Genomic DNA, 14,064 nt, shown 5'->3' with positions numbered 1-14,064 from the left:
CTCCCAACTGGCCTGTTGAGGTCCCTGCTCTGCCAGCCCCTGCTGCTGCCCTGCACATGCTGACTGTGTCCAGAGCTTGGAGGGCCTGGGCCTCAACAATATGTAATGCCTGCACATGTGGCTTGGCTGCAGCACCTTGAGAAGACTGAAGTATTCTAGTGACACTGGCTGACCAGGGCATTGACAGACTTACCTTAGTATTTGAATCAGTTCTGAGGCAATATCTAGTATGAAGAGAAAAATTAACTGTTTTTCCCAAACCAGTCAATCTTTCCAGTAATTAACATACCAAAAAGCCTCATGTTAAGTGAGAGCTACAACGTGTGGTTATAAAGAAATAAGACTAATGTTTATGACATATATAGGTCTGTAAAACACAGACATATGTTATTTTATGGCTGCTATTATGCCAGTAGTGATAAAAGTAACATTAGCTAGTAGAGATTAAGGCAAGCCTTTCCACGCATACTATCTCTTTTTTTTTTTTTTTTGAGACGGAGTCTCGCTCTGTCGCCCAGGCTGGAGTGCAGTGGCCGGATCTCAGCTCACTGCAAGCTCCGCCTCCTGGGTTTACGCCATTCTCCTGCCTCAGCCTCCCGAGTAGCTGGGACTACAGGCGCCCGCCACCTCGCACGGCTAGTTTTTTTTTTTTTTTTTTTTTTAAAGTAGAGACGGGGTTTCACTGTGTTAGCCAGGATGGTCTCGATCTCCTGACCTCGTGATCCACCCGTCTCGGCCTCCCAAAGTGCTGGGATTACAGGCTTGAGCCACCGCGCCCGGCCTCCACACATACTATCTCATTTAATCTTCGCAACAACCCTGTAAATGTGGGAAAGACTAATCTATTCAACTGTTACTTGAGTGCCCATATGGTGTTGGCGCTGTGAGGATACAATGTACGAGAAGACAGACAAAGGTCCCTGTGCTCACTTGAACAGCTCACCGTGTAGTGGGGAGCCAGGCATGCCCCCCGCCAGGGACCCGACATAGTGGAATCATAAAGAGGGGTGAGTAAGCAAGGTCCCATGTTAGAGCTGTAGGATGGGATGAGGTCATCAAGAAATGCTTCTGGAGGGGACAGGTCATCAAGAAATGCTTCTGGAGGGGACAGATGGGCTGAGACAGAAACTGGGGCATGGAGGGCAGGGTGGCAGCCTTTGGAAAGAAAAGGTCCGTGCTTCTGGGCAGTCTGTGGGTTGTGTTGTTTTCTGTCCTATTAAGTGGCTCTTTACGTGGACTCATTTTCTCCCTAGGTAGATCAAAAGCTTCTGGAGAGCATGTTCTGTGTCTCTTTCCTTCATGTCTTTCACTACTCCTAGCACAAAATAGTTTCCAGTAAATGTTAGTTGACATGAATTGGTACTCGAATGGATGGTTAAAAGATGTGTAGTGTTTAAGATACCATATTTTCCTTGTAATGTTTTTTTGGGGTCAAGCAACAAACATTTATTGAGGCTATGATATTAGAAAGTAAAGACAAACTTTAGCCCCTTTGCTCTTTAAGGAGCTCAGAATCTGAACATAGAACAGCTAGCAGAGCAGGTTGAACAAGCAAGTACACCATGTCAGGGTTCCCCAACTCCCCCATTTGTGGAGCTCATTGGGTCAGGCTTCCCAGGGAGCACATGCGGCACGGCTTGGGGTGGCCAGGCACGCGGATGGCAGACGGGGTGTGTGCAGAGGCTTGTGAGCGGAGCTGCAGAGAAACAAGCTAGTGGAGAGGAGATTGGCTGGCTTGTGTTTCTCTACTGTTGTCATGTAGAAACGCTGGATTTGGGCAAGTGATAGACAGGGCATGAGCCTCTGTTCTGACACCCTGCCTCTGTCCTCAGGTTATATTTGTTGAGAGTTCAAGGGCATAATATCTCAGAGCCCAGCAGTGCCACGCGGCTCTGCTGCGGAGTCCCTCTGGTGAACTGCTCTTTCATCTAGCCTCTCTTGTGGCCGGTAGAGGAGTGCAGACACAACGTCGTTAATAGCAACACATTTTTACAAGATTTACCTTTTCAAACCCCACCCCCTAGAAACCGTAGCTTCTTTAATGTCCTGCTGGCTGTGTGAAAAACAGGAATTTATGTAACAAGCCCTGCACAGCAAACCTTTTCCTGTTCGGAAAAAATTTTAATTGTTGGCAAAGTTAGGAGACAGCTCTGTTACTGAAAGAGCGACCTGAAATGTCCTCTTAGAAAAATATGTAATATGATGTTTTGATAAGTAAGAGACCGCTGTGGCTTTTTTTTTAAAGTCTAAATTAGTGTATGTCCCACCTGAGTTAGTGAACACTTCTTGACTATTTTAAAGATTTCCTTATTATGTCTCCTGTAGTCTTTTTAAATATGACCCCCAGCTGCGCTTGCCAGTGATCTGACAGGCTTATCATGAATGTTAGAGAACTTCACCTACTCTCCCCAAGTCAGTGCAACAACCAGGAAGCTTCTATCTGGGAAGATCTTTCTTCCCCCTTTATCATTAACTAAATGTGACAGGGACAGGAGTCAAGCTTCCTCTCCTCCAGAGATTTCATCGGAGCTTATCTGTGTGTCTATTGTGTTCAAAGAACAAAACTGTCATGATGGAATATTGTGCAAATGCCTGGACTTCCAGCGTATAGAAAACGTCAGGGTCAGAGTGCAGGGCTGCATTCCAGCGCTACCCCAGGGGCAGGCCTGCTGATATTAAGGAGGAATTAAGAACTCGGTTCTGCTGGGATTGGTGAGTATAGCAGACAAGGCTATGGCTCTGTGAGAGCATGCGTGTGTGTGTGTAGCGCCTTCCCATAGGAATTTGGGAATCTTAGGGGAATGAAATAGGATGGGAGGGAAATGTACTCCCTGGCCTCTTTTAGGGATTCTTGTACCGACTTTAAGCCCCTGGCCCTCCTCACAGCATGTCTCAAGGTGAGGGTAGACCTTGGGTGCGGAGGAAGGCGGGGAGTCTTGGGAACAGGAGACAGTCACTGCCATGCACTCACCGGCTCCGCTCCAGCTGGGAATCTGGGGCTCTGGTGGTGTCTTCCCCACTCTCACACTCACTGTATGCTCTGGCGGGAGGGCTTGTTGTGTAGCTGCTGTGTTGAAATCTTTAGGCGGAATGCAGTACAGAGGTCAGAGGGCGTTTTGAAATGTGGATTTCTCAGCCATGACTGCCGGGCCTTGCCCTGACTTTTGCATCTCCCTTTAGAAAGTGAGGCTCCTCCATTTTCTCTCTTCTACCACCTTTGAATGAGAGAAGACTTCTCTCTCAGTTCGTGTTGGAGCCAGGCCTCATCCTGCTGTGCAGATGCTCTGCTCAGGCGCAGTGGTTGGCATTCGGGCCTGGGCGGCCCATGTCAATGGCATGAGGATGTGGGCGCTGTGGCTGCACCCCTGGGTGACCACAAATCCAGCCAGAGCCTTTTTGTGGTTGAGAAGAGGGCCTGCAGAGATGCAGGGGGCATGGTCAGCTGAGCCTTGCATCCATTTGGCAGATGAGGCCAAGAAAGCTGGGGGACTGTGCACATTCCAGGGTCTTAGGACACCCAGAATCCCACTCCTGGCCTTGGGAGCAGACCTCTGAGGAAACAGGCTGCTGAATGAACAAGTTGCAGTGGCCGTGTGCCCTGTACTGTGCTGGGAGCCAGAAGCTGTAAGACAAGGCCCTTCCCCTGGGGAGCTCACAGCGTTTCCCTCGTCTCCTTTTCCACGTGTCCCATGGACTCTCTTGAACACCGTCTTACCATGTGTTGTAGAGGAGGTAAATCAAACCGTGACTTTCTCATCTGCAGCCTGGCTCTGGTGTTTCTGCTGAAACTTGGAGAGACACCTCTGGCCCCTTTCACCATATATTTGCAGTTGTGGGTTTGTATCTGTACTACTTCTAAGCTCCTATACATGCCACACTGAATAGGAATAGGGAAGCAGGACTTTGGGGGCGCAGGATACCACTATTCTAAGTTGGGGTCTAATATTCCCTTCATGGTGACTGCTTACATGCCAGGCACCACTGAGCATTTTTATGTATCTCATTTAATACATGTAACAACCCTGATAAGGTTCTATAATTTATCCCTGCTTTACAGGTGAGGAAACTTAAGACACATTAGGGGCTAGGCAGCTTCCCAAGGTCACCTAGGTAAGTAAGTAGCAGAGCCACCCAAGTACTCAAAAAAAAAAATGGTTGGTTTTCCTTCCCTAGTTGGCCTACAGATGATAAACGTGGCATGATTAGTCATGAAGCTGCACTAGCTTGAGTGTTAGAGCTCTTTGCATTCTTTGTCATTTCTTCCCATCCCAGGTTGTCTGTTTGGACAGTGTAGCCTCTGGCTACGTGGAGGTGTGTCATGGAATTAGTTGGTGCATCCTACTCATACTACTGGTTGTTGGTAGAACTGGAGGGTAGGGACACTACTTGAAATAAAACAAAAATTTCTTCTGGCAGATCAGCTTTCTCAAATACAAAAGCAATGACTCTGTTTTCCTTATATTCACTTGTATTTGCTTAATGGGCTTTAAAAGTATGAATGAATCCAAGTCTTACTCATTTGGGGGCCTTTAATTCTTGATCAGCTCTATATTCTTTTTTTTTTTTTTTTTTTTTTGGCGACAGAGTGTTTAACTCTTGTCACCCAGGCTGAAGTGATCTCAGCTCACTGCAGTCTCCTTCTCCTGCCTCAGCCTCCCAAGTAGCTGGGATTACTGGTGACTGCCACTACACCCGACTAATTTTTGTATTTTTAGTAGAGATGGAGTTTCACCATGTTGGCTAGGCTGGTTTGAACTCCTGACCTCAGGTGGTGCGCCTGCCTTGGCCTCCCACAGTGCTGGGATTACAGGTGTGAACCACCATGCCTGGCCTATATTCTCTATATTCTTTCGTCCTTTTTGTTTCTATGAGCATGTGGGCCCAGTAATATAAAATTTCTTTATGTAAAGGGCACATGTTCAAACTGAAGAGAATTGGCAGTAGTTTTAAGGATAGTAGAATGGAAGGGGTTTTTGATAGCACTTCGATACAGAGTACTATTGTAGCTAAGCAAAATTTAAGCGGTTATTAAAACCAGTTCCTGTGATTTTTCCATAAAATATAGCTGTATAAAAGAAGGTATTTCAATACTTTTTATTAAATTTTATCCCTTCATTAAATTAAAATACAGATTTTTTTTTTTTTTTTTTTGAGACCCAGTCTCGCTCTGGCGCCCAGGCTGGAGTGCAGTGGTATGATCTCGGCTCACTACAAGTTCCACCTCCCAAGTTCACATCATTCCCCTGCCTCAGCCTCCCGAGTAGCTGGGACTACAGGCGTGTGCCACCATGCCCGGCTAATTTTTTGTATTTTTAGTGGAGACAGGGTTTCACTGTTTTAGCCAGGATGTTCTTGATCTCCTGACCTCGTGATCCGCCCGCCTGGGTCTCCCAAAGTGCTAGGATTACAGGCGTAAGCCACCGTGCCCAGCCACAGATACTGTTTTTAAGATAAGATACTATTTATTCCTATGCTATTTGAGATCTTTTGTAGTGACTTCAGAGTCATTAGGACTGTTCAGATGAAAATCTGTACCACACACTCTTAAGATTTTTTACTTGTTTTCCATGTAATACATGTAGAATAGTAAGTTTTGCAAGCAGAGAAGTATTGTACTTCTAATAAGATGTTTTGCCTTACAGAATTCAATTCGTCATAATCTGTCCCTACACAGCAAGTTCATTCGTGTGCAGAATGAAGGAACTGGAAAAAGTTCTTGGTGGATGCTCAATCCAGAGGGCGGCAAGAGCGGGAAATCTCCCAGGAGAAGAGCCGCATCCATGGACAACAACAGTAAATTTGCTAAGAGCCGAAGCCGAGCTGCCAAGAAGAAAGCATCCCTCCAGTCTGGCCAGGAGGGTGCTGGGGACAGCCCTGGATCACAGTTTTCCAAATGGCCTGCAAGCCCTGGCTCTCATAGCAACGACGACTTTGATAACTGGAGTACATTTCGCCCTCGAACTAGCTCAAATGCTAGTACTATTAGTGGGAGACTCTCACCCATTATGACCGAACAGGATGATCTTGGAGAAGGGGATGTGCATTCTATGGTGTACCCGCCATCTGCCGCAAAGATGGCCTCTACTTTACCCAGTCTGTCTGAGATAAGCAATCCTGAAAACATGGAAAATCTTTTGGATAATCTCAACCTTCTCTCATCACCAACATCATTAACTGTTTCGACCCAGTCCTCACCTGGCACCATGATGCAGCAGACACCATGCTACTCGTTTGCGCCACCAAACACCAGTTTGAATTCACCCAGCCCAAACTACCAAAAATATACATATGGCCAATCCAGCATGAGCCCTTTACCCCAGATGCCTATGCAAACACTTCAGGACAATAAGTCAAGTTATGGAGGGATGAGTCAGTATAACTGTGCACCTGGACTCTTGAAGGAGTTGCTGACTTCTGACTCTCCTCCCCACAATGACATTATGACACCAGTTGATCCTGGGGTAGCTCAACCCAACAGCCGGGTTCTGGGCCAGAACGTCATGATGGGCCCTAATTCGGTCATGTCAACCTATGGCAGCCAGGCATCTCATAACAAAATGATGAATCCCAGCTCCCATACCCACCCTGGACATGCTCAGCAGACATCTGCAGTTAATGGGCGTGCCCTGTCCCACACGGTAAGCACCATGCCCCACACCTCGGGAATGAACCGCCTGACCCAAGTGAAGACACCTGTACAAGTGCCTCTGCCCCACCCCATGCAGATGAGTGTCCTGGGGGGCTACTCCTCCGTGAGCAGCTGCAATGGCTATGGCAGAATGGGCCTTCTCCACCAGGAGAAGCTCCCAAGTGACTTGGATGGCATGTTCATTGAGCGCTTAGACTGTGACATGGAATCCATCATTCGGAATGACCTCATGGATGGAGATACATTGGATTTTAACTTTGACAATGTGTTGCCCAACCAAAGCTTCCCGCACAGTGTCAAGACGACGACACATAGCTGGGTGTCAGGCTGAGGATTAGTGAGCAGGTAAGTTCACCCCAATATCAAAAGACCTTTTGAAAAATAGAACTTAAAAGAGAGGAACACAGTAACTTGCCATGGTTAGCACATCTTTGATGTCAACTGACTTCCCCTTGCAGAGAGGGATCTTTTATCATTCATTCTCTGTCCTTTTTGTAGCTTATCAATTTTCCTTCCTAGCTTAAACAGAAGGAAGCTTCCTTTAACTGCTTTAAAGATTTCTTTTTGACAGTTCGATGGCTGCATCTTTTTAGTAGCTCTTCAATAAATGAATACATTTGATATAAATCAAATGCTGAAGGGTTTTTTGTAAAGTAGAATTTTCCCCATTGAATGATTTTAGAGTTGTTTGAGAAAGCTCTAGCTTTTTGCCCCTAAATATGTCTGCCACTCTGAACATATTAAGTTGAATTGATTTTAATTTGGCTATATTTTCATTGTGTGTGTATGTGTGTGTGTGTGTATGTGTTTTTTCCTAGGTTACACTTAAAAGTACTTCAGATTGTCTGACAGCAGGAACTGAGAGAAGCAGTCCAAAGATGTCCTTCACCAACTCCCTTTTAGTTTTCTTGGTTTAAAAAACAAAACAAAACAAAAAAAAAAACGGAAAAAAAAACCAAACAAAAAAAAAAAAACAAAAAAACCTTCCTTTTTTCCTTTCGTCAGACTTGGCAGCAAAGACATTTTTCCTGTACAGGATGTTTGCCCAATGTGTGCAGGTTATGTGCTGCTGTAGATAAGGACCGTGCCATTGGAAATTTCATTACAATGAAGTGCCAAACTCACTACACCATATAATTGCAGAAAAGATTTTCAGATCCTGGTGTGCTTTCACGTTTTGTATATAAGCAGTAGATACAGATTGTATTTGTGTGTGTTTTTGTTTTTTTTTTTTAAATATCCATTTGGTCCAAGGAAAGTTTATACTCTTTTTGTAATACTGTGATGGGTCTCATGTCTTGATAAGTTAAACTTTGGTTTGTACTACCTGTTTCCTGCGGAACTGACGGATCACAAAGAACTGAATCTCCATTCTGCACCTCCATTGAACAGCTTTGGACCTGTTCATGTTGCCACAGAATTCACATGAGAACCAAGTAGCCTGTTATCAATCTACTAAATTAATGGACTTGTTAAACTTTTGGAAAAAAAAAAAGGTTAAATGCCAGCTTTGTACAGGTCTTTTCTATTTTTTTTTTTTGTTTATTTTGTTATTTGCAAATTTGTACAAACATTCAAATGGTTCTAATTTCCAGATAAATGATTTTTGACGTTATTGGTGGGACTTAAGAACATTTTTGGAATAGATATTGAACTGTAATAATGTTTTCTTAAAACTAGAGTCTACTTTGTTACATAGTCGGCTTGTAAATTTTGTGGAACCACAGGTATTTGGGGCAGCATTCATAATTTTCATTTTGTATTCTAACTGGATTAGTACTAATTTTATACGTGCTTAACTGGTTTGTACACTTTGGGATGCTACTTAGTGATGTTTCTGACTAATCTTAAATCATTGTAATAAGTACTTGCATACTCAACGTTTCAGGCCCTATTTGGGCAGGAAAGTGATGTATAGTTATGGACACTTTGCGTTTCATATTTAGGATAACTTAATATGTTTTTATGTATGTATTTTAAAGAAATTTCATCTGCTTCTACTGAACTATGTGCACTGCATAGCAACAAGTCTTCTCTAGAGACCTCTGTAGTCCTGGGAGGCCTCATAATGTTTGCAGATCAGAAAAGGGAGATCTGCATCTAAAGCAATGGTCCTTTGTCAAACAAGGGATTTTGATCCACTTCACCATTTTGAGTTGAGCTTTAGCAAAAGTTTCCCCTCGTAATTCTTTGCTCTTATTTCAGTCCAGGTGGAGGTTGGTTTTGTAGTTCTGCCTTGAGGAATTATGTCAACACTCACACTTCTTCCCATTCTCCCTTCTGCTGCAGATTAGGTTACTTAGCACACTGTGGAAGTTCAAGTGGAACGAGGGAATTTAAAAATGGGACTTGTGTGGTTTGTAGAGTTTGTGTTCGTAAGTTCAGATGGGTAGCAAATGGCATAGAACTTACTTAAAAATTGGGGAGACTTATTTGAACACTTCCAGCTGTAAGTTGTGCATTGAGATTATGTTAAAAGCCTTGGCTTAAGAACTAGAAAATGTCTTTAGCCTGTAGCAACCTAAACTGTAATTCCTATCATTATGGTTTTATTATTTCCCAATTACCCGTAACTGACAGACCAAATTAATTGGCTTTGTGTCCTATTCAGTCCATCAGTATTTTCAAGTCATGTGGAAAGCCCAAAGTCATCACAATGAAGAGAACAGGTGCAGAGCACTGTTCCTCTTGCGTTCTTGAGAAGGATCTAATTTTTCTGTATATAGTCCACATCACACTTGCTTTGTCTTGTATGTTAATTGCATCTTCTTTGGCTTAGTAGTTCCTAAAGGTTTAACAAGAACACAAGTGTTCCTGATAAGATTACCTACAGTAAGCCAGCTCGATTGTAAGCTTCCCACTGTGATCTTTTTTTTGAAGATTCATTGAACAACCACCACTCTAACCATCCTCATTTTTGGGCACTCCAAGACATAGCTGGTTTTAGAAACCCGAGTTCCTCTAAGCACGGCCTCCCGGGTGTGTAATTGAACTTGGTGCCAAAGTACTTGTGTACTCATTTCTATTACTACGTACTGTCACTTTCCTCCCATGCCATTACTGCACCATAATACAAGGAACCTCAGAGCCCCCATTTGTTCATTGAAGAGACAACTACACTTAAAATCACTGTTAAAATCTTACTTCATAGAGTAGCTCTTAGGAAAATGTTTCTTCCTCCTGAGTCTGGGTAATCACACCTCCCCCAAGCTGCCATTGTGTGTTGAAATCCTGACATGAATCCTGGGTAGCTCTCTGACAACAGGTCCAGGGAAAAGCATCTGGTCTGTCTGGAAAGCAAACATTATGTGGCCTCTGGTAGTTTTTTTTTCCTGTAAGAATACTGACTTTCTGGAGTAATGAGTATATATCAGTTATTGTACATGATTGCTTTGTGAAATGTGCAAATGATATCACCTATGCAGCCTTGTTTGATTTTCTCTGGTTTGTACTGTTATTAAAAGCATATTGTATTATAGAGCTATTCAGATATTTTAAATATAAAGATGTATTGTTTCCGTAATATAGACGTATGGAATATATTTAGGTAATAGATGTATTACTTGGAAAGTTTTGCTTTGACAAACTGACAAAGTCTAAATTAATGAGCAAATGTATCCCAGTGAGAAGTAAATCAATGGAACATCCCAAGAAGAGGATAAGGACACTTAAAATGGAAATCATTCTCCAACGATATACAAATTGGACTTATTCAACTGCTGGATATATGCTACCAATTAACCCCAGCCCCAACTTAAAATTCTTACATTCAAGCTCTTAAGAGTTCTTAATTTATAACTAATTTTAAAAGAGAAGTTTCTTTTCTGGTTTTAGTTTGGGAATAATCATTCATTAAAAAAAAATGCATTGTGGTTTATGCGAACAGACCAGCCTGGCATTACAGTTGGCCTCTCCTTGAGGTGGGCACAGCCTGGCAGTGCGGCCAGGGATGGCCATGTAAGTCCCATCAGGATGTAGTGATGCCTCCTGCATTTCGCTACCCGAGTTTAGTAACAGTGCAGATTCCACGTTCCTGTTCTCCGATACTCTCTGAGAAGTGCCTGATGATGTTGATGTACTTACAGACACAAGAACAATCTTTGCTATAATTGTATAAAGCCATAAATGTACATAAATTATGTTTAAATGGCTGGGTGTCTTTCTTTGCTAATTATGCAGAATAAGCTCTTTATTAGGACATTTTTTGTGCAGCTATTAAATACTTGAGTTAAGTCTTGTCAGCCACAGTGTTATGGTTGGTTCAAATCTGGTATTTCCTTTGGAGGAAAGGGGAACAGCCCCTCTGGGACCAAACCGTAGTCCCCTGAGATGGGGAACAAGTACAATCCCTGATAACAATCCTGGAATACTTCATCTTTGGAATGTCTGAAACTACATCAATCTCAGTAATTACTAGACATATTAAGTCTTATGTTAGAACAGACTCTGCTAAAGGTAAAAATACCTTGAGGGCAAGTTAGGAGGGTCTGGCTAGGAGGTCACAGAGCAGACACGGTAGGTGGAGTGCCTGAACCCCATGGTTAAGGTCATAAGTGCTCCTCCAGTCTCTACTGCACACCTTGCTGAAGGGGGAGGATCAGCCCTCCTTTAAGTAGCTGTAGATGGGAAGTTCATGTTTGCCTTTTTCAGAAGATGTCTGAGGAATGAGCCGGGATTAGATTAAGATGGTTAAGATGCATTTTAAAATCATTGTGAAGCCTACTTTCTCTTAATTTCTGAGTTTCTGACCGGACAAGTGAATGAGCTGGAGAAGCAAGGAAGAAGATTATTCTGTTTATCTGTGTAGACACTGAGGGTCCATCCCGCTTTCAGAGTATTTTAAAATTTACCCACATGTGGAAGTGGAAACCCTTTCTTTAAAAGACACGATAGCCAGAAGCCCAATGTATAGAAGAGATGAAAGCACCTACCCGCATCCCCTGGGGCTCATGCACAGTTCGGTGTGAATACTGCAGATCTAGTCCAAATTAGGAAAAAGCCCTTGATTATACCCCAGAACTCTGACCAGCTAGCCTTTCATAACTCCGCACATATATACAAAACTGCACATCCAGTGTCATTACTTGAGGCCAGTTTCCAAGTTTTACGTTAATTGATAAGCAACATATAGCAGGAAGGTTTCCCTGGGAGGCCTCCCAGGAGGAGCTCAGTGTTAGCCTTTGTAGCCTGACGGGCTTCCTTCCTTGGACAGTTATCTAGATCCTTGATGTGACCAGAGCCGACGGTAGAATCAGGCTGTGTACCTAGGCTTGTTTCTTGACCTGTGAATTGGCCACACTGGAAGACCTTTGCCTTGGCTATTGTTTCTCCGTGTTTCAAGTGAACTATAACAAGGACATTGCGCTGGTTGGTGGGGTTAGGTAAGGTAGGTGGAGGGCTGTTCCACTGGATATACCATGCTTAACAGTGGCAGTCTCTGAAGCAGACATCACGTACACATCAAACCCTGTATCATCTGGTGGTGCTCATTCTGGGCCCAGGTGTATGAAGGTCAGTTCCTGGTAGGCTTCCTTATTACAGTTTGTTGTTTTGGTGTAAAAGTTGCTTTGGTGAGAAATAGTTTAACACTTAAATCACACCAGTTACATTGATTGAGAAAATTATTGGGAAAAAGTGGATTGGGGTACAAGTCCACTTGTCAAGTCATAGACTCGGGGGTGTTTTTTAGTTTAAGTAACTAGAAAAAATGGAATTTCTGGTGGACTGGAAAGGGAGGTAGCTGTATGCAGGGATAAAGGAGAAGAACAAGTAGTCCTCGGTGGTGGTGGGTAATACATCAGGAAACCAGACGTGAAGCGGCGCTGTAGGCCTTGGGAGGAAGCTACCGAGTGTCGCGGGGGCATCCGAAAGCTAAAGAGAGTTTTTGAAGCCAATAGGGAGAAGGGGCTTTCTGTGCAAGTGCGTGGCTTTGGTGATGTGGCTGTGAGAGGAGGGAACTGTGTACTGAGAAGGCATTCACCTGTTAGAAGAAGCAAAGTAAAAAACGGTTGGGGCCAGCTTTTCCTGCTTGACTGGTGGCAGGACACTTCCACCCCCAGGCCTCGGCACCCATATTTCCACGGACTCCAAGGCTGAAGGAAATTTCTTGCCGTTAGTACCTTTCTCATGTCATATCTCCCCAAAGTGACTCTCTTGTTTTCTTTGGAAGCCGCTGGTGGAAAGTAGAGATTTACGTCCTTCAGGAAGAAGGTCGCTTGTTATTTGTCCTTTACATATTAACTTCTGTGAGCTTAAATCCCCAAACAAGCAACTTTGAGAAAGAATTCCTACAAAAACACATTGCAGATGGCAGCATAGGAGCCCTGCTGGGTTCTTGCAGTTGCTAGAGTTTCTGCAAACATACTTGACTTGTACTAAAATTGCTGCCCAAGTCAGATGACCTTAGCTGAGATAGCTGCCTAGAATAAGGCTCACATTTTAAACCAGATTTTTCTCGTGATGAATTGGGATAGAGAGAGATCCATTTGCACTTTAGCACTTGGTCCCAGAATAAGCCAGAGATGCCCACTTCTTAGTCTGTGCTGGTGTCAGGGACACTTGGAGTGTGTGCCAAGTGGGAAGTTCTGATGCTTGGGCAGCAATTTCCCCACAGGTAAAATGAGGATACCTTCTGTTACCTGCCTCACAGGTTTGATAGGAGATGAGAGGGATGAGGTAATGTCTGCAAATGGTTTCCTGTGTCAGGGAGAAAGCCTGCACAGCTGAGTGGTGTCATCTGAGGTAATAGTAGGCCTTGGGATGTTTCTGTAGTGGGGCTTCTGGCAGCGTCTCCCTGCAGGATAAGTGAGAACTATTTGGTACATCCCCAATGTTTTTCTGTTTTTTGTTTGTTTGTTTTGTTTTGTTTTGTTTTGAGACAAAGTCTTACTCTGTCACCCAGGCTGGAATGCAGTGGTGCAGTCTCCACTCACTGCAACCTCTACCTCCCGGGTTCGGTTGATTGTCCTGCTCCAGCCTCCCAAGTAGCTGGGACTACAGGTGTGCACCACCACACCCGGCTAATTTTTGTATTAGCGATAGTGATGATGTTTCACCATGTTGGCCAGGCTGGTCTCCAACTCCTGGCCTTGCGATCTACCTGCCTTAGCCTCCCAAAGTCCTGGGATTACAGGCGTGAGCCACCGTGCCCAGCCCCCAGTGTTTTTCTGCATTCCTATTTGCTGTGTTTCATTTCTTAAGCAGGAGAGTGTAGACAGTTTACAGGCCCATTTCCAAGAGTGAGTGGGCCTGTTTTTCTTCAGCAACTCTAAAGTATTAACAGTAGTAAAACTGTAAACCTATATCTACCCAATAAAAACTAGTATTGATATTTATTCCCCAAGAAGTTCCCCAACATGAACCCGTACTAAGAGAATTTACAGGCATTTAAGCTTTCTTGACCTCGACCTCATCCG

The 14,064-nt window shown here is 43.9% G+C and overlaps 1 protein-coding gene across 1 annotated transcript in view; it reads left to right on the top strand.

Annotated features, from left to right (window-relative positions):
* Positions 1–10,800, top strand: part of FOXO1 (forkhead box O1) — a 110,564-nt gene extending 99,764 nt beyond the window's left edge. Inside the window, exons 2-3 of the mRNA XM_007960206.3 lie at positions 5,643–6,994; positions 7,468–10,800. Coding sequence (XP_007958397.1) covers positions 5,643–6,980 — 1,338 coding nt within the window. The 3' untranslated portion in view covers positions 6,981–6,994; positions 7,468–10,800. The remainder of the gene's footprint in view (positions 1–5,642; positions 6,995–7,467) is intronic.
* Positions 10,801–14,064: the final 3,264 nt, after the last annotated feature.

The sequence above is a fragment of the Chlorocebus sabaeus genome, chromosome 3 (assembly GCF_047675955.1).
Source record: "Chlorocebus sabaeus isolate Y175 chromosome 3, mChlSab1.0.hap1, whole genome shotgun sequence".
NCBI classification, from domain to species: Eukaryota; Metazoa; Chordata; class Mammalia; order Primates; family Cercopithecidae; genus Chlorocebus; species Chlorocebus sabaeus.
The sequence above is the reverse complement of the archived record's forward strand: the minus strand, read 5'-3'. Positions and strand labels throughout refer to the sequence as shown.